We start from the raw sequence: 26843 nt of genomic DNA on the forward strand, positions 1-26843 counted from the left end.
ATTTGATATGTTTCATTTACCTAAAAGATACTGTACTTCCGGAGGAGTGTCAGACTAATTGGGAAAATTAGCCACAGTCAAATAAATTCAAGTTAAAAAAAAACTGCCCTGATCAAATAAAGAAATACCCTTTATTTGATCTGAAAAAAAATATTTCAGACAGGTAGTATATAATTTCTACTGTTCATTAGATGGAATACTCTTAAGTCGGCTAATTTATACCACCTTTCATCCAAGAAATAGTCCTGGTTATACAGATCTAGACTTGGATAATTCTTTAAAATTAGGATCTTTATTCTTATAGGACTTGTGCACGGTTAAAGCTATTACAAGACATTATACTGGGTTGGACAGAATGTCCACTTAGGTATTTTCCCCCCATAAAATAGAAGACACGTTTTTTATTTTCACCAATAACTTTGATTTGGATATTTTGAAGATGTTGGCTATCTCTTGCTATTGGCTTCTAGTGGGTAGAGGCCAAGGCTGTTGTTTAACACCTTCCAATGCATAAGACAGCCCACAGCAAAAAGTATTTGACCAAAATGTCAATGGTACCAAGAAACTTTGCAAACCACCTTTGACACGTTTGATCAGTCTCAGCACCTTCTCCATACACTGTTCAAATCTTTTTTTGCATTTCAGTTGCGTTTTTACCATTCTTGAAATATATGCTGAAAATGTTGCTTATTTTCTTCCATCTTCACTATTAATTTTGACAAGCTTTTTTAAATGCACACATATGACAGCTGTCACAATACAATCTAACGAAATTATTTTAATGAAATTAAAGACAACAAAGCACTACTAGAGACATCCTATGGGGGAAAAATGAATGAACCTTTTGGCCAACCCAATAATAATAAGCAAATAAACCAGTTATAGATCATCTAAAACAAAGTTCTGCATCACAAAGACACTCCTGCTTACCTTGCTTGGTGGTTTGGACGTTTTTCTGCCCGGGTTATAATCCCCTTCATTTTCGGAGCCAGATGCTTTCCTTTTCCTTGCCCCTCGACCTTTACCTTAAAACGATACAAAAGAGAGTTTTTTTCTCCCAAGGTTAAGTGCAATATAAATAGATAAAAACATTACTTCTTTGGCATGCCCTGATCTTTTAGATGTAGAAACATCATGTCAGTTCTGTAGTTGACGTGACTAAAGCGTATTTCACAAATGTAAACTAATTGGAAGGTCCACATGACAAATTTTAATGACCAAACCCCTAATGACCACATAAAAAAAAATTTGCGTTTTGCACATGTTGTCCTTGGGCCTGAAAAAAAAATCCCTTAGAAGAGTGCTTTTTAAATGTTATGTAATAAAAACAAATTTAGTTTCTAATTTGTCACAGACCAATAATTTTAAAACTAGAAAAGTAATGCATACATTCTTAACGCAAATTATAAAGGTTTAAATCCTTACTCTAAATTTTACTTCTCTCATCACACACTAGTAGTAGCAGTATCTTAGAATAAAGCCCCCAGTGTTAAACAGGAAATAACTGTCAAACCTATATTCCTTCTCAAACCTAGAATTACCATTTTTCATCTACCTAACTTCTCATTCTCATCAGTGGAGGAGGAAGGGGAAAAGGTAATATTTAAATGTTCTCCATTGCACAGTGATTCCAGTGAGTGAAAGGAAATGGAACTGAATTGCAATTCTAAATTTTTAAAAATTCCTTAAGAGCTATGACCAATCAGATTATACTAGTAAGAAAAGACATCCCAGATGACCTTGGGAGATCATATTTGATCAAATAAGTCAACAAAATGGCACTTTTGTATTCGTAAAGGTTTCAAACCATGCACACCATAAGTACTGACCTCCCCAATCACTAGGATTCTTTCCGCCCTGCTATTCTCCCTTGTTTCCCGATAGGTCTGTATCTCCTTATCCTAATCTCCACTTTAAAAAATAAAATAATAAACACAGTGACAGTACCTGTCAGCTGAATAAAAGGTTGAACAGCTGCCCTTAGAGAAAGTCATGCCTTACACATTTTTAAAAGTGTCTGTAAGTACCTTCCAGACTCTGAAGGCAAGGAGGGGACACCAGAGAGAAGAACAGGTGCTGGTGCCCCCATCTGAGCACAGCCGTCACATTTCCAGGTTCAGCAAAAAGCTCTGGTTGAGGATCCTCGGAGCCCAGCCTGCTCCAGTAGGTGCCACTCTCACCTACATCTTCAATAACTACTTCTGGTGAGGCACCCCCTGCCCCAGCGTGGGTGTCCTGGAACCACTCCTATTTGTGCAAATTGCTTACTTACCTTTCTCAATCTCTTTATTTATAAAACAAAGTGACTAGATCAAATTGCTATACTTCCCTTTGGATTAATTCAGTACTGATTCTTAAATACATGGTTTACTGAGGAGTAAAGCAATTGGTACCCAGTCTCTTTAAATTCAATGAGTAAGAGACTAAATATTTCCCACATGGCATGTTTGGGGTTATACAAAGATAATCCTTACCTTTTGGTGCTGTAGTCTTCTTTGGAATGCCAAATTCTGAATCTGAATCAGAGTTGATAGTCTCTACTTTCTTCTGTTTGGGGGTTCTCTTGGGCTTAGGGGTTGTATCTGAAGATGGTTTTCCTATTAAGCAAATTTCCATTGCTTAGATCAATGTAATATACTTACCAACAAACCAAGCTGAAGTGAATCCTAATGGAGTTCCCTACAGCTGATATGAAAGTAGCATTAAGTAATAACATACTTTCTCTACACTTAGTGCCAATGTAAAGGCAAACAATTTCTCATAGTTGATAAAATGTTTTTTATTTAATTATGCATAATTTGCCTATTGACCATTCAAGTGAGATGTTTTGAATAAGGGACATTAAAATGAATCAAGCAGTAACTTTTAAAAAGCATAAAAGTATAGTCAAGACAAAAACATATCTGACACATTAATTATAACCCAAATATAACCACACATTAAGTTCTAACTTTTAAAATATTTTAGAGAAATAACACCATTTTTATGGGACCCTCAAATACAAAGAATAGAATTCAATTCACTTTCAATTAAGTTAATATTCAGACTTGACACTTATGTAGGAAGAAGTATGAAAATCTAGAGAGAGCAATAGACCCAAGGCCTTTGTTTTGATGAATTTGGTTTTAAAAATAGGCCTTGTTTTTCAGCTTCACTTGTAGTCTATGTTAAAACTGATTATCACTAATCATTTGTGTGATTAGTAAAACCTAACTTAAAAAATTACTGAATTAACCATAGGCTTTTCTATTTAAAAAAAGACCCACACTAAGTCTATGGGAAATATACTCCCAGTCCCAATGAGATGCTAGAGCTAAGGCCCCTTGTTAGAGCAATAGGAGGAGCCCACAGCTCTTATGGCTGTGGCAGCCACAGATTCTGTGGCTTTCTTCTCCCCAAGTCTTTCAGCATGTGGTCATGCTGAAATCGACCACAAGAGCCTCAGCCAGTGCACGTCCTAGCAGAAATATGGGCTTGGCATAGCAGGGTGTTCTAGGGACTTTTTCCTCTGGAAGAGTTTCCAGGCTTGCAGTGTTAGGTGGCGCTTTCAACTCTGCTGGGCAAACATTAGGTAAGATACCTGGGTACTATAAGCAGTCTTTTTGCTGTAAACTTTTCGGAGCTACAGAATTTAACTTGTACAATAATTTTTGTAATTTGGAGTTAACATTCATGATTTCTCAGAAGGACATGATGCACCCTCTCCTTGAAATGATGTTTTGTGGGAACTGTATTTCTGGAGGAAGGGTGAGGGCTTGCTGTGGTCCCTGGAATGACACCACACAGGTGTCACCCAATCCACTGACACAAGGCTAGTTTAACAACTGGTAGTAACAACCAAATAGGACAGTGGGACAAGCTATCCTTTCTTTTACATCTTTACCCAAGAATATATTTATTGATTTTAGAGAGAGAGGAAAGGAGATGGGGAGAGAGAGAAACACTGCCTGGTTGCCTCCTGTATGTGCCCATACTGAGGATCAAACCCGAAATCTAGGTACGTGCCCTCACCAGGGATTGAAACCCACAACCTGGATCAAACCCACAACCTTTTGGCGTATGGGACAACACTCCAACCAAGTGTGCTACCCAGCCAGGACTATACTCTCCTTTTAGTTAATGCTAAACTGACTCTTTAAGTTAAACAGGAGCGAATAGCTTGATGAAGGAAACAGGTTGATATGCTGAAAGAACTAATAAGGCTGTCAAGTTATAGGGGTTGTTATAATATGCTAGTATGAAGATAAAAAAAAATAGATGCTGAAAGGAAAATTACAGGGCCTGTCCTGATTTGAGTTCCCCAGAAGCAGACCCAGCCTTATGCTACAACAAAGACTCAAGAATTAACTTGGGAGGTAAAAGAAATACAAAAATGAGATGAAGAAAGGGCAGCCACTAGTGGGTAAGTTGTATCAAGCCTGTCATCAATGTGGGAGCTTAATCCCATGAGGAGTCTCTTGGAGCCAATATGAAAAACATATCTTAGGGGGCAAGAGCTCTGAACTATCTGCAGACCAGCTTCCCTCCATCACTGGTAGAAGGTGGCTGGGGGGCGGGGGTAAAAAAATGTTAATATTCCAGCATAGCAACAAAGAGAAAGTTCCAGGGCAAATAAGTATAGACATTGGCCCATGTACACTGATGTGGTAAAGGCAAGAGAATGCAGGCAGAGCACCCAATGCGCTGGCTAGAGAGGCTCCTGGAGCCAACCGCTTCCTCACCACGATCTTAGAGCATTCAGAGTAAGTGGGGACTTTTATTGTTGTGTATCTACAATGGTATTGTCTACTGTGCATCTTCAAGATTCTAAAGGAACAGTCCATACTATTTGCTTACTTGCTGTGTAAGTAGCAGTTATCTTTGGAACACAAAGCACTATTACTTACCTCCTTCAAATACACCAAGGTATGTATACACCTCCATACTAGTAACAGATTTATGAAGCAACTGAGTGTTTTATAGATAATCTGAGGCTACATAAAAGAAAGATGCTATCTACATGACTCAAAAAGAAAGAGGCCCTAGCTGGTGTGGCTCAGTGGATTGAGCACTGGCCTGCAGACAGAAAGGTTGACAGTTCAATTCCCAGTCAGGGCACATGCCTGGGTTATGGGCCACATCCCCAGTTGGGGGCATGCAAGAGACAACCAATCAATGTTTCTCTCATACATCAATACTTTCTTTTCCTCCTTTCCCCTGTCCAAATAAATACATATATACATAAATAAATAAAATCTTTCCCAAAACAAGGAAAAGAAGACCCCCAAAAGAACTGACCAATCATTCCACATGAATTAAGGCATGACCTACATAGGTAACACAATCAGGCTACTAGTAAAATAAAAAACTTGAATCTACTTTACAACCTAACAACTATAGGACAGCTTTACTATCTTTAGTATCAATGCATGGATTATTTTATAATTATAGCTTTAAAATGAAGTCTTAAAATCATTTTAATAATCACCTCACATGGTTAGAAAACAAGAGGGACTCTCTTTATGTACATTTATACTTTATAACTCTTTTCTAGTGAAGTCCTAGTACAACTAGTTTCAAATTATATGAATTTCCTTGAATGTTAACTGTCACTACATGGTTTATGCAACACTTACAAAAATCAAATATAAGTACATACCCTTTTTAGCAGCTACTGTTTTACTTGGAACTTTATCTGTTTGTTTCAGACCAAATGATGGTGAAAAGACGGAAGCAGAATCTTCTTCATTACTGTCAAATTTAGCTGAATCTAAAAATTACAAAGCTTTTTTTCAGTAAAGAGACTCTGTAAGGACCACTTAATAGTTAAACTTTGATTCTTTTTACTGATGACTTCTCTTTAGCTAGATAATTGATCTTACAAGTTTCTATTTCTGATCTTATAATCCACAATATACAAAGAGCTGAAAATAAAAATATAACAATGTTATATTTCAAAAAAACTGTTGTAAAAACTGTTTTACAACAGTATAGAAATGCATAGAATGAATTTTTAATAGTTTCAAGTGCTAATCATTTATAAGTTAACTGACCAATTCAAAAATAAATACTGATGATTTACTTTAAAGAGATATGAAAAAGCTCTCAATGTGACTATTTTAGTATCAGTATTCATCTTTTAAAATCAATGTTAAATCACTGATGATTTATTTAAAAAGCATGTAGGCTTACTTTCACATTCAAATTAATTAAATTAATTCCTCCTTCCATCCCTCTCTCTCTGACACCAAAATAGGCCTCTTACTTTTAAAATAGCTATATAACTGTTCTAACATGCTGTCAATATGCATATCTGTCTATATAGAATGTACCAGATCCATGTATATCTATCTATATGTATGTATGTGTTAAAAAGTTCAAGACAGTCAATGCAATCTAACCAGATTGTTTTGACCTTAAAAATGCCACACACAGATATACAGGGAATAAAAATATACATTCTGATTACATTGGCTTCTATGAAAGCTTTAGTCTGTCAGCCACTGGGATTTAGTAGAACAAATCTGCATATTGCCGCCCTTGTAACTTAAAAAAATGTCAAACATATATTCACATTGCCATGAAAATCAGATTTCAATCTTCCAAAATTTCTATATTTTTTTCACTCATTAAAACACTACCCCACACCCACACTCCCTACATCCATACAGGTCAGTCAGCATCTGCCTGTCCACCTAAATGCTTCCATAATGCCTATTCTGACCAAGCAGTTGGGAATCACCTCAGGAAAAGTAAACCTTATTAAATTGAGGAAAATGTAAAAAGAAGGTAAAGTATCTACTCATTAAAACATCCTGAAGTTAACTCATAGCAATAATATAAATAACCAATCAAAAGACTCAATGAGCATACCATCTTCTGACTTCTGAGAGTATGAAGGAAATGAGAAGAGATTCCCAAAATCCTGACTTTTTTTGTCATGTGAAGATTTTCTATTAGAAAGAAAAATTAAACACCACAATATAAGTTAAATATCTGCTTCAACCTTGATAAATCATATATAATATGTACTGCAGGATTATAATCACGGAACAAAATTTTGTTCTTTCATTTGTTTCTGTTACAGCAGCCCAAAGTTTTTCTGCTGTGATATGTACAGATGTGCACACATTCACACAGATGCCAGACAGACCAATAACTTAATGTAAGAGAATGGGAACTGAGTGGAGGTTCAGTTTTTCAAAATATCACTAAATTAAGTTTTATGGTTGATAGAACCATTCCAGGATTTAACATTAGTAAATTATTGGAAAAAATCCAAAGAGAAAGTCAGAATTTCCATTAGAGTTGGCAATAGTCCTATTTTTGATCCTACACTGCATATGGCAAAATACTTTATAATAGGTGGCAAATTATTTTCTTCAAAATCTTAAATAGGTCCCCCACTTCACATCCTACATGTCAGTGTCCACACTCATCAGAGGCAAGAAGAGTCAAAGCCAAAGCTAGGAAAGAAAACTAAACTTCCCATTTCTAATGAGTAATTAATTTTTCTCTGAACCAAGAGTTGTCAAACTATGTCCCACGGGTCTCCTGCCTATTTTTGTACATCAACTTCTACTGGAACACAACTACCTTAGTTTTTTTACAATTGTTTATGGCTCTCTTATGGCCTGCAAAACCTGAAATATTTATTATTGAGCCCCTTATGGAAAAAATTTTGCCAACTTATGTTCTAAAGTATAGCAACAGTTATGTAAACACCTGTAACATTAACCATATTTATAGCTTCATATGCAGGACCTTACCTAGAATAACAATTTCTTAGAGCCTAATCAACTAACTGCACCATATAACTGAACAGCAGTTACTTCATTACTTACTCTGGAGTAGCTTTTGATTTGCCTGGTGAAAATGTATATTCGTCTTTATCTAGGCCATCTGAAGGAACATATTCATCATCCCCATCATTTGTTATGGGAGATGCTTTGACTTTCAATTCCTCTAAATCATTATTGTCATCATCATCATCATCGGCATCATCATCCTCTTCTTCTGAGAAATCAAATGTGTATTTAGGCCTCTCAGCTAGGAGAAAAGTGGAAGAATGTTAAAATAAAATCCAGCTTTATCCACATGCCATATTATGAGGAATAATGCATTTGAAAAATATTCCAGCTATCTCTGAAAACACTCAAGAGAAAAAAAGACAAGCATTTACAGAATGAAAGCCAACAACTTTAGCCTCAGTTATTTTGATGGTGTTAACACCTATCTTGTACTTCCCAGAAGGCTATGGGGTAATGCTGTATATGTTAGGAAAGCATAAACTGGTAAGACTATTTGTTGCCTGTCATACTTAAATATTACTTAGGAAAGGAGTCTTATCACCACTGTAAAAGTGACTACAAATATAAGATTTCCCATGTCTGCAATTACAAATGCAAATTTTATAGGTCTTTAAAAAGTGCAAATCTTTCTCTTAACCTTTTGCATAAAAATTATCTTCATAGTAGTTACAAAATAAGAGTGATTTTTCAGATGAACAAGAAATATAGAAGTCCTCAATATATTAGCAAGACAGTAATTTAATATAATGTATAAAGAAAGATACCAACTATGGGGGAAGGCACACTGGTATAATACAAATAAGTTTTACTATAATTTCTAGCATGTACTATAAAACAAAATTTTAAAATCATTTGGATGCTATATAAGTTTTTATGTCATTCCAGATACATGTAATGGTTTTGAAGCATTTAATTTTTATATAAATTGTTACATATATTAAAGATTCATATATATTATACTACCTGTGCACGTTATAAAAAGAAATTGAATTACTTTGTGATTAGAGAACCAAAGAACTTAAGGCCTGACATATATTTTGACAAGTATCTCCCAGAGATAAAATAACCCTAATGACATTTGTAGTAAGTAAATCAGGACTTAGCATTGAAAAATCTATAAAATAGGGCACTCAACAGTTTTTAATTACCTAAAGACTTCAAGTTAATGAAAATTCACACAGGATCAAATCACATGCTTAACAGTAATACATAATAGCAAAACGGGACTGTGCAGCCTAACTCTATGACTGTAGTTACCTAAATAATGCTATGTGCATGGAATCACATTTCTAAAGTAGGGGAAATTTCAGACACAAGGGGTAGAAAACTAAACAAAAAACTATGAAGTACTTCTATTGACCTGTCACTCTTGGTATACTACCAAAATACATTTTTTGCCCAAAATCTTCAAACCATGGAGGGAATATAAACCAACCTTTGTAATAAACATCAATAAGAAAATGATTTGACTTTGAATGGTAAACACACAATGCAATATACAGATCACGTATCATAGATATGTATACTTGAAACCTATATAATCTTATTAATCAATGTCACCCCAATAAATTTAATAAAATTTTTTAGAAAACATAATTCATTTTAGGGAAATCTGTTTTATGACCAACTTTGTCAGAAAAGACCATTCTGTAAAGCAATTTTTGTCTTTGTGAACTGTAACTTCTGGTTTAGTACTTTAGTAATATTGGTAATACTAAGAATACTAACATGTTAGTAACACTAACTTAATCAAACTATCATATAAATATAAAATGTATCACAATACCAGCCGCCCTCCTAAGTAAAGAATCTCTTGGAATAACCACAGGCTCTGTCTCTTCTAAGTCACTTTCTGACTTGGATTCATCATCTGACCAAGGATTTCGTTTCTTCATTTTCTTTGCACCAGGTTTGCCAGATGATGTAGGTGTTTTTCTTTTTCTCACCCTGGTACCTAAAACCAAAAGAACAATGAAATATGTACTAATACTTGTACAAATGCCATTAGCAAAAATAAAACTGTTATAAAGTTCCTTATACAATAACAAATGTGCATGAACATTGGAGGCATTAAACAATTAGAAAAAGACACAGTTAAAAGAATCTAGTAATACCCTGAATATATAAATTTTCACATAAAAAAGCTCTCAAATAAATCCTCACCAGGTTCCTTTTTCTCTCTTTTGGGCTTGGGGCCTTTACTGATAGGCACTGACTGGATCAGCGCTTCCTCTCCTGCACCTTCTACTGGTGCTCCACCGAATTCCTCATCAAATTCTACTTTTACTGCTGTGGTATCAAGATCACCCTACACATAAAAAAAAAAATCAAGCCATTAATAATAATACAATTTAAATTAACAACACGTATTTTAGAGCTACCTTTTCAGCCAATGGATTGCTTCTTCTTGTTAGATGAGTAAAAAATAATAAAATATTGCAAGAACAAGTATAAAGGACACATGGACAGAAACAAGGTGGGGGTGGAAATAGGAGGGAGGTGGGGAGGGCTGGGGAGTGGGCTGAAATGGGGTAAAAGGCAGAAAACTGTACTTGAACAACAATTAAAATAAAATAAAGAATAATAAAATATATTTCTATTGAGGTTTTAACAGATGACTTTGATCAGACCATACTTTATTTATTTGTAGCAAATGGTATTGCTTACCACTGTGATCTGGTACACACCATGAGATCACAGGGTACTTAAAAGCAACCATAAAAAATAAGAAGGCCACTTCTGATTACCAGTGGGACTTTCAGACCAATAGCTAAGTATACCAAAAGGCACCTGCAAACTAAGTTGGTATAGCTCTGGTCTCTATATATTAGGAAAAAATCTTCAGATTATTAACTGAAAATAAGCAACACGAGTCATGCACTGTAGGCATTACAAGACAAAGCCAAGAGAGAAAGAGAAGAGAGAGAGAGAGAACAAGTCATTAAGATACAAATAACAAATATAGAGGGAGGTCTAACAGTGACCTATGGGGAGAAGTGAGCAACTCTGTCTAGGGCAGGGTCAGGGAAGACTCCACAAAGGGACCTTTAGGATTGAGTCTTAAAGTAATCACATTTGCTGGATGAGGAGAAGGACAGAAGAATGAGCATCCCAGGCAAAAGACACAGTGGCATGAATCACATTGTTTAGCAAAGCGGAGATAATCTGCTAGGACTCAAGGCAAGGTGAGAGGAAAGATTAATCACACAGAAACACTGGGAGGCATGCAGGAGTGAAATCAGTGTACACAGAAATCTGTTATCAGTGGGGAGTCACTAAAAGCTTTTAAGCATTTGTATGATAGGTAGACTTATTGGAAATACTGCTCTGGTAGTAAGAGACAAGACTGAGAGGAATAAAGTGAAGAAAGGCAGAAGTCATGATTAGATGACTGCTTTAAATTATCTCAGAGAAAACAGAATCCCCTAAGATAGTGTCAATGGGAACCAAAATAAGGAGGTAGATTTTGGAATTGCTTCATAGGCAGCCACTATGATTTAGTTACTGATTAAATTGGAAAATTCCCAGGTTTTTGGCCAATGTTAGTGATGGTTCTTAGTGCCATTAATTGAGATAAGGCACAGAGGTGGAAGGAGTAGCTTTCAAATTAGACTGATGAGTCCAGTTTCAGAAATGCTGAGTTTGAGAGGATCTGGGCATTCAAATAGCTACAGTAGCCTGTCACCACTTCCAGCGCAGGCCTATCAGACTAAAATGTTAGTTTCTGTGGTTCAATAGAGGGAAAAAAACTAAATGGGACCAAAGTTTATGTGCCTTCTTTAGTAGTATCTTTGTGGGAATTAATTTACTTTTTGTAACATGAAGCATGTGTTTCAGAGAACAAGGATAGTTGTCTGGTCCAATAACCTTGGTGATAACAGTCATTAACTCGGAGCTGCTTATGGTAAGCTTAATTCAATACTGTAAACATTTGTGTTACAGATTTTTGTTCTTGTGGTATTTTCAGTTCTTGAATCTATGTAGTAGTTGTAATATAAATATCTGAATAGTTATTTTTGATGTCATACTCTGGCCTTTCCCCATTAACACTGTTACCCATATATTTTAAAAATTAAAAAAAAAAAGATTCCTTTCCTTTCCACCAAACTCTGCCTCCAGAGCTTTTATTTGTTGGTGGCAAGTGGTAGGACCCCTACTGCTAGGGTTCAGTAACAGCCTGGCACTCCTGAAAACCTTAGGGACATAGATTTAAGAGTCACTGTGTGAGTGGAAAAAGCTCTGGGCATAGATGACATTACTCAAGGGAACTATTGACTATGTAAGGTGTAGAGAACAGTGCTGAAAACTGAACCTGACAGATACCAACTACGGAGGAGAGAGAAGATTTTCCTAAGCAGAAAGTGAGTGCATGTTTAAGTGAAACTGTGTGGTGGGGAACCAGGTAAGATGGAAGTAGTAAGGCCTCAGTTCATCAAAACAGTAGGAGAGAGAGCTCTGAACAGAGAACTCTCCAATCTCTCACTCCAGCTCTTTGGGCTCATTTCCCAAGCTCTAATTAGACTGTCAGACATATCTACCTATATATCCCTTGTGTTCTAAAATCAACGTGCCCAGAAAAATTAGTCTTTCTCAGAACATCATGTTTCCTGTTTCCTCAGCTCTGAACAGCATTTTCAATGTTTCCTCCTTCTAGCTAACACTTGCTTATCTGCTGGAGGGCAGGTGAGTCTCATACTTTTAATCCTCAATAGCGTGATCAGTGTCAATGACATAGATTTGCCTGATGATTTTTTAACTAACAGTAAAACATAATAGCTTATTTTAACAGCCTAACAGACCCTTTCTGCTATAAGACTTTCTTGATTGGTCATACACAATACTAAAGTTTATATTTTTAAGTTGATAAACATTTTTTGTTGTTGTTCCATGATTTTAATTTAAAATGCTACTGAATAGAGTATTTCTGTCTTCCATTTTAAAAACAGAATCAAGTAGGTAGCTCTCCATGTAGGTCCCTGGCTAATCAACTGCTTTCATACTACAAATGATTTCCTACCACAAATGACTGTATTAGAAACAAAATGTATCATTATTTAAGCACACAGTAAAATTAAAATACATATATATTTCATTATGAAGGTGGAATCTGCCAATGAGCTAGAGCAAGAAATACATCATACCTTTTTCTTCTTCAGCAACTTTTTGCTGGCATCTGCCTTCATGGCAGTAATTTCAGGAACTATTCTCCTCCCATAAGGTGAGGGCATTGTCTCTTCCAATTGAAGTTTCTTCACCTTAGGTTTGCCAACTTTACCTTTTATTGCTTTTCCAGCCATTCCAGCCATTGCATCTTCTCGTTCTTGCGCTTCCACTTTCTGAAATATAATTATACAAGGGAGGTGGGACAAGACAGGTACACAAACAACTCATTAAAAAAGATAATCCCTATTGTGTAAGAAATTAAAACTAATTTCATTCACTTAATAAGGAATTAAGCTTTCCTTTCAAGTAATCTAAAATAATTGGACAAATAATAATTCTAAGTAGAAGACTTGTACTGTAGTCCCAATGCTATCTAATTTGCTTCTCACTTGTAATACAGGAGCAAAGTAATTGAATGACTTAAATGGCCCCTTCCTATTCTAAAGTCCTATGCTGCATTATGGAGTCAAGATTTCTGACGATATCATCAGAATCCTAATAAATCATACAAAAAGGTAGTTCTGTTAAGTATGAAGCTATTCTTTACTACTGCTTTAGCCATAACAAAAAACATGAAAAAAATTCAAAGTCAGAAAGTACGAAAATTAAAAGGGCGAATATAGTTAGATTGAACTAAGGAGGTTCTAAGTAATAATATTTAAATGAGGAAATAATTATAATTGATGTTTAAAATTCTTTATTTTATAAAATTATTCCTTCAAATAATTGGCAAGCTTTGAAAGGTACTAAACATGCCAACTTCCTGAAAAGTTTATTAAGAAATCCTTATAGCATGACAGCTTAACAGAAGTAACATAAGCTTTGAAATCAGACAGATCTGGATTTCAGTCTTAGCACTACCACTTATTAGTTATAAATCCTCACAAAACAACATTTATAATTCATAAAGAATCTACTATGCCCTAGGCATTAAAAACTGCATGATCCTCATTTTATGGATGAAGAAACTGGATAAGTAATTGCTCTTAAGTATAATGATATAATTTCTCTCTAAGCTAGCTACTTAATGTCTCTAAACTTCAGGACTTTCGTCTATATAACAAGCTAATATTAAATAACCTCTCTCATTGGTGGGGAGGATGGCAGTCACTCTCAGGATAATAAGGAATACAGTGTCAACATACAATAAAGATTCAGTTAATTGTATCATTAGACTTTAAATGGCATAGTTTAACATGAAATTTAAATCTAAATTTTTCTAATGTAAAAAAATATATATAAATACAGAATAAGTTGTTTGAATCTACTAACTGTCAAATAATAAAATAAGGTGGCAAATTAAAAAGCAAAACAGTAGATTATTCACTGGTATTGTTTTCAGTGGTACCTTTTCAGTAATAAGGAAATTTATTGGCATAACCACAAAGTTTTCTATGTGTCATGTTAATGGTCAGTGATATTAGAATATCACTAATATTAATTGGGAATAGTAGTTTCCTTTCAAATATGTGATTGTTTCATATTTAATGAATATTAAGTTTTAAATGTATAAGTCAGCAGAATAAAAAGGTCTCAAATTTTAAAAATCTAATTAATTTTCAATAAAAGCAAAGCATAAATCAAGGCATACATATATTTGTGACAGGTGAAAGATCATTAAGAAAACCCACTAAAATATGCCAGAAGTCAGTCTATGGGCATACCACCCTGAATGCACCCGATCTCGTTGGGTGCAAAATATGCCAGAAATTTTACTAAGGTGACTAATATACCACACTCATTTATAATATTTCTAATTCTGACTTAGATCATGATAATAAAACTAGACCATGTGGACAATAAATTAACGAAACAAATAAGTAAAAAGAACACAAAAATAATCATATGAGTAACAATAAATAGTAACTACCTTGTGCTACTCAAAATCAGATGCTCATTGAACTGCTACATTTAATTATAAAATTGTGAGTTAACTGGATAAAAACAAATACCTATTTTAGAAAATGTTTACATTTTATATCTTTCTGTACATTTTTTAAAAATTAGAATTCTACCTGGACAAAAATAAGCCATACCAAAAAACATTAAAATTTTCTGTTATAAGCCCAAAGAGACTATTCTACTTTCTAAAAATCAAAGTACCTATATTGTATCATATATACATACGTGTGTGTGTGTATTTGTAGCTTTGGGGGGAAAACATTAAGTTGAATCATCATTAAGCTAATTTGAAGTCAAGAAATTTTTACTTATGGAAAGTATTAGCATTTAATTTAATCTAATTTTCAACTTTGTATCTTTATACAATCACCTATACCAGACACAACTTTCTTTTTTAACTTTACAGAAGTTTAACCATCATGCAGCTTATACACACATTAACCTCACAGAGTTAAAGGAAACTGAGATCATTTAATTGAAAAGAATTTTCATTCTTGTTTCATGAACATTACTTTTCTACATATGTCTTAAGAGAGATTTAACCTACATCCAGTTCTTCAACAAATGCTGCTAAATCTTCTTTCCAAAGATCTGAAGGAGATTTTCTTTTAAGATCATTGACCTCTCGCCCCTATGATAAAAAAAAGTAGCATGATTTAAATATCTGATAATTTAAAAATGTATAAGCGGTAAATCAAAATACTTATTTTTGAAAAAAGAAAGATATGGACAATACTGAAATAGTTTCAAATTATTTAACCCACAAAAATTCATACTTTTGTATCTCTCTGTTTAATCAGTTCTTCAACTTTTTCTTTAGTAAGAGACCACAGAGACATGTTTAAAATATAATTAAAGTCAGGGCCTGAAGGAGTTCCTGAATCAGAGGAACTATCATCATGCTGGTTTTGTGATTCTTCCTCTTCTGCTGCCTGTAAAAAATAATAAACTTTATATTAAAGTCATACATAGCATCAAATCATTGTTGAATTTTATTGAATACTGATTTAAAAATTCTGCTAATGCTATAGTATACTCTAAATTTTACATTTTTACTTGGTGGCATTATTTTAGATTATTTGCAAAATTACCTAAAAGTATATCTTTCCTATAAAAAGTTTGAATTTTCTAAAAATGTATAATAAAGTCTTCAAAAGGAGTGGTATATTCAGTCCCTATCTATCTAGGAATGTAATAAAAAATTAACTGCTCTGCCCAGGCACTCTAAGTCACGAAAATGAGAAGATACCATATATTAAAATTAATACAGTGAAACTAATGTCTTATCACTGCATTTTATCAGATTTTTATATTAGTGAGTGAATGAACAATTTGAAACCCAAAATAAATATCATGAAAAATTTTTTAGTTATACTAAATATGCTAAGATATAGTCATTCTGTAAAGATGCATTCTTAATAAAAATTCTCTAAAGCAAGACTAGATATGTAAGAACTAAGAAACTTCATTTAAGAATTTAAGAGCTGGTGATTAAGAGTATGAATTATAAGGGCTACTCTAAAATTTAATTTATAAGGTCTTTTTTGTAGAAAGAATTGCAATAAGAAATCCTCATGCTAATATATAATTTTAAAATCCAATGAATCTAGCAGAAATTGTAGGTGACATCACCTTGAAATTTTTTTAAATAACAACAGCCATTACATCTTAATTTAATCGCATCTAAACTTTTTAAGGCATTCAGATAGTTTTAAGTGACTGAGTTAACCATGACACTCCATAAAACAAAAAGTTCACTTCTGGTAACCAAAAAAGAAAAACTTTACAATTTAATTTAAAATGTTCAGTAAAAATAATGTATACCCACAAAGTCCAGTTTAAGTAAGTATACTTTAGAAGCAAAGGGATAAAAATAAAAATTGCAAAGCAAAATGCCTCATTACATAAACAAAACTACAAATTCAATTAAGCAACAGTAGCCAAATAAGGAATGCTGTAGTTCATCTATTAATCATAGATGATTAATATGTATCTAGATAACTTGTGATAATTTATAAAATTTTTTAGAATTTAAAAATTTTTACAGTTTTAAAAAAATTCACCATGGAAGAGTGTGTTGCTATGGAATGTTTAGTCTGTTCCAGTATAATTAAAATATTATTCAAGTGTCATAAAATCCTGTTTAAACCCACACTTTAGAAATCTAATTGAATGTCCTAGGTTTTTATGATAGCCAGAGTACTGTTTGTTAGTGAGCACTCCAAGAATATGTGTATGTACCATTATTAATATGAAGGTCACTAAGGCTACTTTCAGAAATAAACTTTTCAAGTTCCAATGACCAAATTCTACTGTTTTTGAAAAAACTATAATATACTAATTATCTATAACTATCTGTTCTCCAACTCTGCACAGCAGTATATGCTTGTAAGGGTAGCTCCTTTTGTTACCTGAACCCCCAAAATGAACCCATGACCAATATGCAGAAGAAATTTTGATGGTGCCAATGAAATTATTAAATTCAAGCACTAGGTTTTACCCATTAAATCTGTTTTCACCAGAAGGGCATTCTCAAACTCTAAACACATATATTTTAGAACTAAGCACTAAATTTATTACCTAACTAGTTAATTTTTTTAAAATGCAGTTTAAACCAACAGTGATACAGAAGGGCAAGTAGCTTATAAACTATAATTTTGGGTTTTAGAATGCAATAAAACACAAAAAGAGGAAAACAAAGTGCTTGAATCACCTTAATTCTAAACGCTTCCAATCTCATTCTATGCCTTTCTTCTCAAATAAGGAATGAGTCTATTATCTTAATACACAATTGCAAAATATATAGTTCATTCTAACTTTACTCACTCTAATATATAGCATTCTATTGTCTGTTAAAAATAGAAAAAAGTTATAGTAGTGTAAATGAAAGCAGCATTTCAATATAGTTTGATGAAAAATCTGAAAAACATGGTTGAGAACTCATAAATGTAGGGAAGTTTAAAGATTCAGCTCAGGTTATGTCACATAATCATAGTTGTATTTCAAAGATGCTAACATTATCAGTATCATATGTACACAATATTCTAATGAAGAATAAAAAGTTAATCATTTTTAATGTTCTTCCTTTTGTACATTTATGTTCTCAATCATAATGCTGTATTGTCTTTTAAAATTTTTCTCTTAATTATTCACGACAGCAAGAAACCAATTCTTGAGGGGAATCTCAAAGTTTCAATTCACTGAATTAATATTAGTAATTTATGATCTGAAATGGACAATTTAATTAAAACATCAGACTTTTAATCTGAAGTTCCAGGGTTTAAATCTCCAGCTGAAGATGTAAGCACAGGACAGAACATAAATGGTGCTCAATAAATGATAATATTGAACATTTTTTCTCTACTCCTCCCACAATAAACTGAAACCAGATCAAGTGAATGGTGACCGGATACCGTGTTGTGCCCATTGACCAGTGTGAAATGATATGTGCTACCAGTGTAGTTCCCAGATAGTACACATGCACCTCACAAAAACCACCACCATAACTGACACCCTTTAATGGCAGGCTCAGAAAAAAGGCCAAGGAGACTGAGCTACCTTCTCACACCTGGAGTCATTTCTCCAGGCCCTGGTTGAGTCACACTGGCACAGTGCTTTGTGGTGGGTGTGCACTGCAAATTCCTGTACTGTATCTGTTCTGTGGATAAACAGAAGACTTCAGTCTCCAAACAGACAACTCAGCACCTTAAGCAGTATTAAATTTAAACTTTTAGGGGTTGGGTTTTTGATTTGTTTTGGAAGTTGCTTTTAAAAGCTTCTCTGAATGTCTTGTTCTGCAAATGATTACCTTTTCTTGTGCTTCTTTCCAGGCTTTCACTGGGTCAGATTCATAACCTCTCTGGACTAACATTTGAATCAAATCTTTCTTTGACCTATTCTCTATGTGAGGGAAAAATAAAGTTAGGATCAAGAAAAGAGATTCAATTTGTATTTGTTTATATTCTACTGATAAAAATGTCTTCTATTTAATAAAGATTTTTTCCATTTTAACTAATGTTCAAATTTTTAAAAGTTGCATCTTACCTATAGCAATTTTCCCTTGTATCTTCTCTAATATGAAACGAGCTTGATTGTTAAGCTTTGTAGATTCTGCTCCCAACATCCCTACAAGCCACTCCTTACGTAAACCATAATAGCTTAACCGTAAATCAAAGAATTCTTTCAAAATGTCTTGCACAGTTTCATACTTCTTCAGACATCCCATATGATCAAAGAGTACCTAAGCAAAACAAAGTTTTTGAAGATTATATAAATCTGTACTTCTATTTTTAACTTAAGAGACAGCTATAGTATTTAAATTAATAATGCAAGTATATAAACACACACCACTCCTAAAAGATATTAAACAAAACCAAAACTATTAAGCACATTAATGTAAATATTCCTTTGGTGACTCTAGAAAGCTGCTAAATTCAATTCTCAAAATCATGAAAATATTTAAAATAGAAATAATTTGGAAAGGTAAAAATAGGTCCTTAAAAAGGTTTCTTATTTAATGTGGCTAGAAAACCAGCTAAAAAAATTTTTTTTCAAACTAAAATTGAACAGTCTATATTTAAAATCATTAAATTTAAAGTTCTCTCTCCCATATATTCATTCACCTCTCTTTTTTGTTATAACTGTGCTATAATTCACCTAAACTTCCTCAATTTTCTTGAAAATTTTACTTTCCATCTTTTTTCTCCTTTTTCCATCAGCTTTTCTTGACATATAAATATGGCACTATTTTTTTTTACAGATACTGTACTATTTCTGGATTTTTTTCTTTTACTCTTCTTTAAATCTAAAAGCTAATCAGGAATGGAACAAGGGTAATCATACATATTAATGTTCTACCATCCTCCCCAATTATAAATAAACACAAATATACAAATTAAATTTGGGAGATTAGAATTATGAGGAGATAAGTACTCCATAGTTAAAATGCTAATAGAGATGGGCATAAAGCACACAAAAACTCTGCAACAATCACTCCCATAACTTTTGGTCAGTGCATGTATACTTTGTGTTCAAGCGCAGATGCACAAATGCAGAGTTGGGATTAAGAGTAATAGGTAATGGTAAAGGAAAAGAAATGAATGTACCTCTAGATTCTACAGCAAATGTACAGGGGTGGAGGGGTGCATTCAGACTTACTATAGCCACTCCCATCGTGAAACCAATGACAAAAATCCAACTTATGACATGCAAGAAAGGATATATTAATAGTAAGTGTAAAGAGTTACCATGGAATTACAAGTAAGAGTAGTTTGAAGTTTAAAAACTTTATGCAATCCAGCAGCTTCTGCTTGTGCTAATTTCTCTTCTGTCATTTTCACCACAAATTTCACAGTTGTATCAGTATGATATTCTTTATAATCAGAAATTAATGCTGGTGTTTTATCTGTTCCATTTAGCATAGGTTCTAAAACCTGTTCTTTGTATACCTATAAAAGATTTAAAAATAAGTAAAGCTTTTCATGACATACACTCATATTCTCATACCCAAGTCATACGATTTTTTTAAAACTCTCCGTTCCTGCAGAGGGTAAAAAAAGGAAATCTCCATCACTGTCATCTCCTGCCCAGTCACTAGAGAAGAAAACAGATGGGGATCTCAATAGAGAAAGAACACATACAAAATAATGGTTCTGATCTGCTCATATTCCAAAGGGCAAGGAGAAGGCTGAGGATATAAAGACAATGACATCAACTAGACCTGACGAGAGATGATATATGCATACCCCTTTAGATTTGTAATAGCTGATCTGAGATGAATTTATTGGCCATATTTATAAGGGTTAAAAACTATTTTTTACATATTACTCTACTCATTCCGAGATAAACAAAGATAATAATATCTTTAAAAGCTAGCTTAAGTTTACCCTACACATTTGGATAAGTTAAAAAAACTTTTAAATTACTAATTGAGTATTCAAAGCACGAATTCAACGGAATGGGTCAAAAATGGGAGTTTTTAAACACTATACATACAGACTTAGGGAAAACAAAGATGGGATCATATTCTAATCAGAAAGAACTGTTTAATGCAAGCCCTCTTCACGGACAACTCACATACTTATACTAACCTGTGTCCAAGTCCTAACTGGAAGCTCTGTAATCTCTACTGTGTTTCTATCCACCACAAATATCTCACCACTGACTGCATATTGGTTCTGACCGAGTTCTTGAATTGTTCCTTTAAAGTTTTTGTAGTTTGGAAGCTGCAGATAAAAATAAAAATACCTTAAGGCTCTGCTACTGACAGATGAACATGACTGAAACTCATTGCATTACCCTCAATAGTCCTTCTCCAAATTATCACTCAGTTCTGAATTCACAGCTTCTGTTAATATAATCTAAATATTCCCCTATATCAAAACCTTAGCATCATTTTTCCTAGTCTCCCTAGAATATTACTTTTTCTCCATCTTATCGCCTCCATATCCCTTCCCCCTAGATTAGTAATCCTTTCAATTCAAACGGCTTGGATGTTAATTTGAAAGCCTTCCCATCTTTACTCAATGTAACATTCTGTCTGGTTTGCCTACCAGACCACTACCCTTCTTCCACATTTTGCTTAATATTTTGAATATTCCCACTTTCACTCACTCCATCCAGCAGCCCTGACACATAGTCAGCTACCCACACCCCATTCATTGATATAAATCTTACTCATTTTTCTTGGCCTAATTACAAGTACTCTCTCCCTCTTCTAAATTGCTTACTTATTATATCAAAGAAGTTATGCATACAACATAGGACATTTCTTCTGGCACACTGACCAACTATCCTTTGTCCCTGTAAACTTCAGTCCCAATGTCTTATCTTGATTAGAGATTATCTTTTTGAAGACAGAGATCACAGTTTTTTATCTCACTGCTTCACACAGTGTCTCAAAGACAGATAGGTAGCTAGATAGACAGACAGACCAACAGACAGATCAATCAGGCACACAAGAAGCATGCACTGATCAAATACATGGACTTAAATACTTCTAAATATATCTGAAAGAATGAAAATAAACACTATAATCATAAAGTAGTTTGATGCTTCTGTCACAAATATTTTAAGATAAAGTATTTAAGAGGAAAACAGATTTTAAATCATATATATAATTTTTGTTTTCTTTTAAAATACAGAAATGAAAAAAACCTGGAGAGAAATACATTAAAATATTAAGTTTGTTTCTACATGGTGGATTTAAGAAGTTTATTTTCCTCTTTGCTTATTTATATCTTCTACAATGAGCACTACCATTTTCATAATAAAAACAGACCTTTATTTAAGTGTATCATGAGAAAAAGAAAATTTCCAGATGATTTTGAATCATGTGGAAGAGGAATGGACACTTTTTTGAGAGGTTTTTCTTGGAAAGAATTTGGGAGATGAACCCAAAACACAGTTAATGATGTAAGGGCAAACATAAAAAATATGGGGATCCATTAAAATATATACAATGGGTTGTTAAGCATCCTTACAATGCTAATATAATTCAGTAATTTCAGAACAAATCCTAAAGTTATAAAATTTTGTCATAAAAATATTATTCTCTATATACTTTAGATATATGAAAGCCTGAAATATGAAGTATTTTTAAATTTCAACATTATCTGCCCATTAACCTTATCTTCAGGCTCTTCCCAAAGTTTATATCTTTTAATAAAAGTACATATGAAATTACAGACTAATAGAGTGGTCATTGTCTACAATACATCCTAAACTAAAAATGTTTCCATTACTTTTCTAAAATGACTGGACTTTGTGGTTTATAGATTATCATTTGTTAAATAAACAATATAAGCAATAAATTATAAATAATTACCATGGGATGAGGATCCAAGCCATCTAGCATTCGTCTGACATTGTTCACAATTTCCCTAGCATCATAGTTGGGTAGTTTACAAGCCCATCCAGTACCAATGCCCTCAGCACCATTTATTAAAACCATGGGAATTATGGGAATATACCACTCAGGCTCCACCCGTTGATTATCATCATAAAGGAATTTAAGCAGGTTGTCATCCACAGCAGGAAAAAGCCGTCTTGCTAAAGGGCTAATGAAAGGGGAAAAAATATGGAGAAATGTCATGGTTTTCAGAAATAAAATATTATAAATAATTTAAGACATTTCAAAAAATCTTTTTAGAAGGATGGACCTGGAGAACATTATGCTAGGTGAAATAAGCCAGCCAGAGAAAAACAAATACCATATGAACTCACTTATCTAATGATAAGTGTAATCTAATGAACTGATGAACAAAATAAAGCCAGAGACATAAATACATGGAACAGTTGACAGATGTCAGAGGGAAGGGGGGTGAGTGGAACTGGAAGACATTAGCCCAAGAACATATATGCACACACACAGCCCATGGACACAGGCAATGCGGTGAAGGTGGGGGGGGGGGCGAGGGCAGAACTGAGTGGAAGGGAAATGGGGAACATTTCCCAAAGGAAGGGGAAATGGGGAACATCTGTAAGTGTTAGCAATAAAGATGTTTTAAATGCATTTTTAAAATTTTGGTTATAAGTTCTTTATAGCAAATTGCCTATGATTATTACCAAATATAGTTTTCTCAGGCACAAAGCCAGAATAAAATAACCCAATTTTACTTCTATACTTACCTACCTAAACTCTCAGTATCGATAAGTAACTTTTTAAGAATTTCCTCTTACTCTGACTAAATCACAAAACACATGTTCAGCCTAAAAAGTAAAACTGGGTCAGAAAAAATCCTTACATTCATGAGGACCGGTTTCACCAATAATTTATAAAAATTTAGATCAACAAAGTTCATTCTATTTACTATAAAATAATTTACAATATTCACCCTCAACAAAATCCATAATACTTCTCCATAATCCTATTAAACATTTTGTTAGTGCCAATAAACTTCAAATAGAACCTTATATTATTAAATCAGCAAACTGTCACCTTAACATGGTGAAAATGTAACGAGGGCTTGCAGCATCTTTGCCACCATGCAGCCGAGTTCCAAACTGACCAATAGGCTGAAGCAAGTTAATGTTGTTACTTCCCACAAAGTTCTGAGCCAAATTCACAATAGTCATCATTAATGCTTGCTACAGAAGAGAAACAGAATATAACATTAATATTCTAATTTTTAACTTTCTATATGAATACCCTAATTTTCATTAAAATCTAAACTCAGTTCTTTTATATTTTCAAAGACCTTATAAAAATACTTCATTATGCTTAATTATCATTCTTCATGCCTGTAAGTATAGTTCTCAACTGATTCCAGACTTTATGCTTACTTCTCCATGATGATAAGCAGACATCTCCGCCACAGATCCAGCCAACTGGGCAACTTTGACTTCACGTTTATCATTCCTTTTGAAACAGGTAAATAAAACTTTTCGTTGGCCTGGTTTAAAGCCTATTTTTAAAAAGAACAATCTTCTTTTAAAAATCTTACTTAAAAATAGCTGTAATGTTTCTTATTGACAAAAATGTTCTATATATTCAAGGAAGAAAAGGAAAGATATATTTAGTTTTTGAAAAATAACTGACTAAAAATAATTGAGATTCTATAACAAAGTGAGTACAAACTAACATGTTTTGATAGCATCTCAGTCTATTCCAAAAGTGAAGTAGAATCGAAAGACCACCATTTGGTCTTAAAGAACTGCTCAGTGGCAGCAAACTTCTGTCATAGGAGATTCCAAACATTCACATGTCCAAAATGTCAGTTATGACTAAAGTAGCAGCAAACCATCGATGAGTCTGAAACTATTATCAGAGCATCGCAAATCAGGCTAACCCTTATAAATAAAGATGTATTGTGGTCATTAAGAATGCAGTGTTTAGAATCTGACTAATCTGGATACTGTTCTCAACTAGGCCATTTAACAAGTGCCTTTGCACAAATTACTAACCCAGTAAGTCTCAGTGTCCTTATCATTCTAAGAGAAATAATTACCTTCCTAATAGGTGATCATAAGGATAACATGAGATAATTCAAGCAAAGCATTCTGCTTCCTTATCATTCTTCTTGCTCTAGACCAAGGAACATAGTAATAAACTTTTCAGTGTATGCTAGCTATCGTCATCATCATCGTGCGCCCATAGCATTGCAGAAACAAGAGGATGATAAACAAGGCCCCTTTCCTTGAGAACTTTATAATCTAATTGAGGAGGCAAAATTAACACAAGTAAAATAACAGGTACACAGTTATTGGCATAGTAGTTTAGGCATCTGAGATCAATTTAGAATGAAGCAAAAAAGGGATATAATTGAAAGCTAGAACTTGATGGACAAGTAGAATCATCTGCTATTAGCTGAAAAACCAAGGAACACAAAGATCAACTAGCTGGAAGTTTTAAAATGATAATTAAAAAGTGCTAGACAGAAAATAAGTATCTGCTCTAATTACTAGCTAGAAGACCCTAAAATTTTTTTCAAGTAAAATAAGTTAAATATAAAGTTGTTTTTAAAATTTAGTCTCTGATAAATAGATTAGAACTTATCAAAATCCCATTTTACTATTTATTTTAGGAAGTCTCCAATCAACTTGGGGCAAAAGCTCTTAAAATTTGCCTTAAAGTTAATTTTCCTGAAAACCTCAAAAAGCGTTTTAAAGATTCTGATTAAGAAATATAAAAGATTTCAGTCCTACCAAAGTATCCCTAAAGCAACTTCAGGATTTTTAAATTTATTACAGGGATCACTTGAAGTACATGAGTTTAAAATATACTTGGATAATATACAAAAATGAGAAAGATTTTTTTAAATGACAGGTACTTACCATCAACAAGAGAAGGTATAGATCTTTCATTGTCTGAGTTTGAGAAGAGAATCAATTCCTTGTTGATGAAATCATTGTATGTCAAATGCTTTGTTGCTGTACCATATAAAAATTGCTAAGAGAAAAGTTATATAGCAATATTATGATTATCACTGTATCAGTTTTAGTCTCTTTCTTCCCCCAGATCACACCACTCTGTATGACTAACCTCTGGTAATCCATGTAACCTACGCTGTCTCCGATCTTCCATAAAATTTGTTAACCATTCTTTTCTGTCATCAATCTTCTTTTTACTGAATGCCTGAAAGATTCCAGGAAATGATTTCACATATTAAAAATAAAATAAAATTTACTATGAAATTAAAATTCACAGAGGCAAGTAACTAATTAATTTCTGGGAAACTTGTTTTTTTCCAATATGTTTTTATCAAAAACACATTTAAACAGAGGTCTTTAAATTTTTTAAAGGACTATGAAAACAAGTCATAATCAGGAGGTTACCAACGAGGGAAATACTAAAATTAACTAGTTTGGACATTAAAATCCAAGAGCTTTACTACAGAAAAGCCATACAGGAAAGGAAGGTACAAAAGATAGGGTGATGGATATTAGGACAGATTTTTAAAAATAGCTTTCTTACCAATGTAATAGCAGCATCATCTTCAGGACCAGCATATCTAAATAAGATGCGGTGCCTTTCCATGTCAGCAAAGTATTCCTTTGCTTCTTTAGCTGTGCTGGTACCCAACCCTGCACAAATTAAAAAATAAAAATAAAATAAACCAGATAGAGAAAAACACACTCTGTATGATCTCACTTCTATGTGAGGACTAAAACTGCAGAACTCATGAGTAGAATGGTGGTTGCCAGGGGCTGGGGGGAGAGGGGAAGAGGGAGATGTCAGTTATGTTAAGTTCTGGAGATCTAATAAAAACCATGTTAATAGTACTATACTGTATACTTGAAAACTCCTGATAATAGATATTAAATGTTCTCCCCACAAAAAAGGAGGATAACTATGTGAGGTGATGGATATGCTAATTAACTTGATAGTGATATTTTACAATATAAACATGTATCAACTCATCATTTTGTACACCTTAAATATATACATTTGTCAGTTATATCTCAACAAAGCTGAAAAAGTTTTTAAATGAATCATGAACATCAATGGTTGTTTGAAACCATTAGGTAAAGAGCTCATGGATCAAGCTG

General features: G+C 33.5%; 1 protein-coding gene across 2 annotated transcripts in view; it reads right to left on the minus strand.

Annotated features, from left to right (window-relative positions):
• TOP2B (DNA topoisomerase II beta) overlaps positions 1 to 26843 on the minus strand; it is a 68104-nt gene that overhangs the window by 1010 nt on the left and 40251 nt on the right. For both annotated transcript variants that reach the window (XM_037144004.2, XM_037144003.2), the window contains exons 16-35: positions 26269 to 26378; positions 25837 to 25929; positions 25629 to 25743; positions 24138 to 24259; positions 23794 to 23942; positions 22681 to 22912; positions 20945 to 21079; positions 20102 to 20302; positions 18900 to 19095; positions 18664 to 18755; positions 15632 to 15787; positions 15403 to 15486; positions 12932 to 13126; positions 9954 to 10098; positions 9577 to 9744; positions 7824 to 8028; positions 6853 to 6932; positions 5639 to 5749; positions 2475 to 2597; positions 931 to 1025 (exon numbers count right to left, since the gene is read on the minus strand). In XM_037144004.2, coding sequence (XP_036999899.2) covers positions 931 to 1025; positions 2475 to 2597; positions 5639 to 5749; positions 6853 to 6932; positions 7824 to 8028; positions 9577 to 9744; positions 9954 to 10098; positions 12932 to 13126; positions 15403 to 15486; positions 15632 to 15787; positions 18664 to 18755; positions 18900 to 19095; positions 20102 to 20302; positions 20945 to 21079; positions 22681 to 22912; positions 23794 to 23942; positions 24138 to 24259; positions 25629 to 25743; positions 25837 to 25929; positions 26269 to 26378 — 2807 coding nt within the window. The remainder of the gene's footprint in view (positions 1 to 930; positions 1026 to 2474; positions 2598 to 5638; positions 5750 to 6852; positions 6933 to 7823; positions 8029 to 9576; positions 9745 to 9953; positions 10099 to 12931; positions 13127 to 15402; positions 15487 to 15631; positions 15788 to 18663; positions 18756 to 18899; positions 19096 to 20101; positions 20303 to 20944; positions 21080 to 22680; positions 22913 to 23793; positions 23943 to 24137; positions 24260 to 25628; positions 25744 to 25836; positions 25930 to 26268; positions 26379 to 26843) is intronic.

The sequence above is a fragment of the Artibeus jamaicensis genome, unplaced genomic scaffold, assembly GCF_021234435.1.
Source record: "Artibeus jamaicensis isolate MK-2021 breed Jamaican fruit bat unplaced genomic scaffold, CSHL_Jam_final contig_519, whole genome shotgun sequence".
In the NCBI taxonomy this organism is placed as follows: Eukaryota; Metazoa; Chordata; class Mammalia; order Chiroptera; family Phyllostomidae; genus Artibeus; species Artibeus jamaicensis.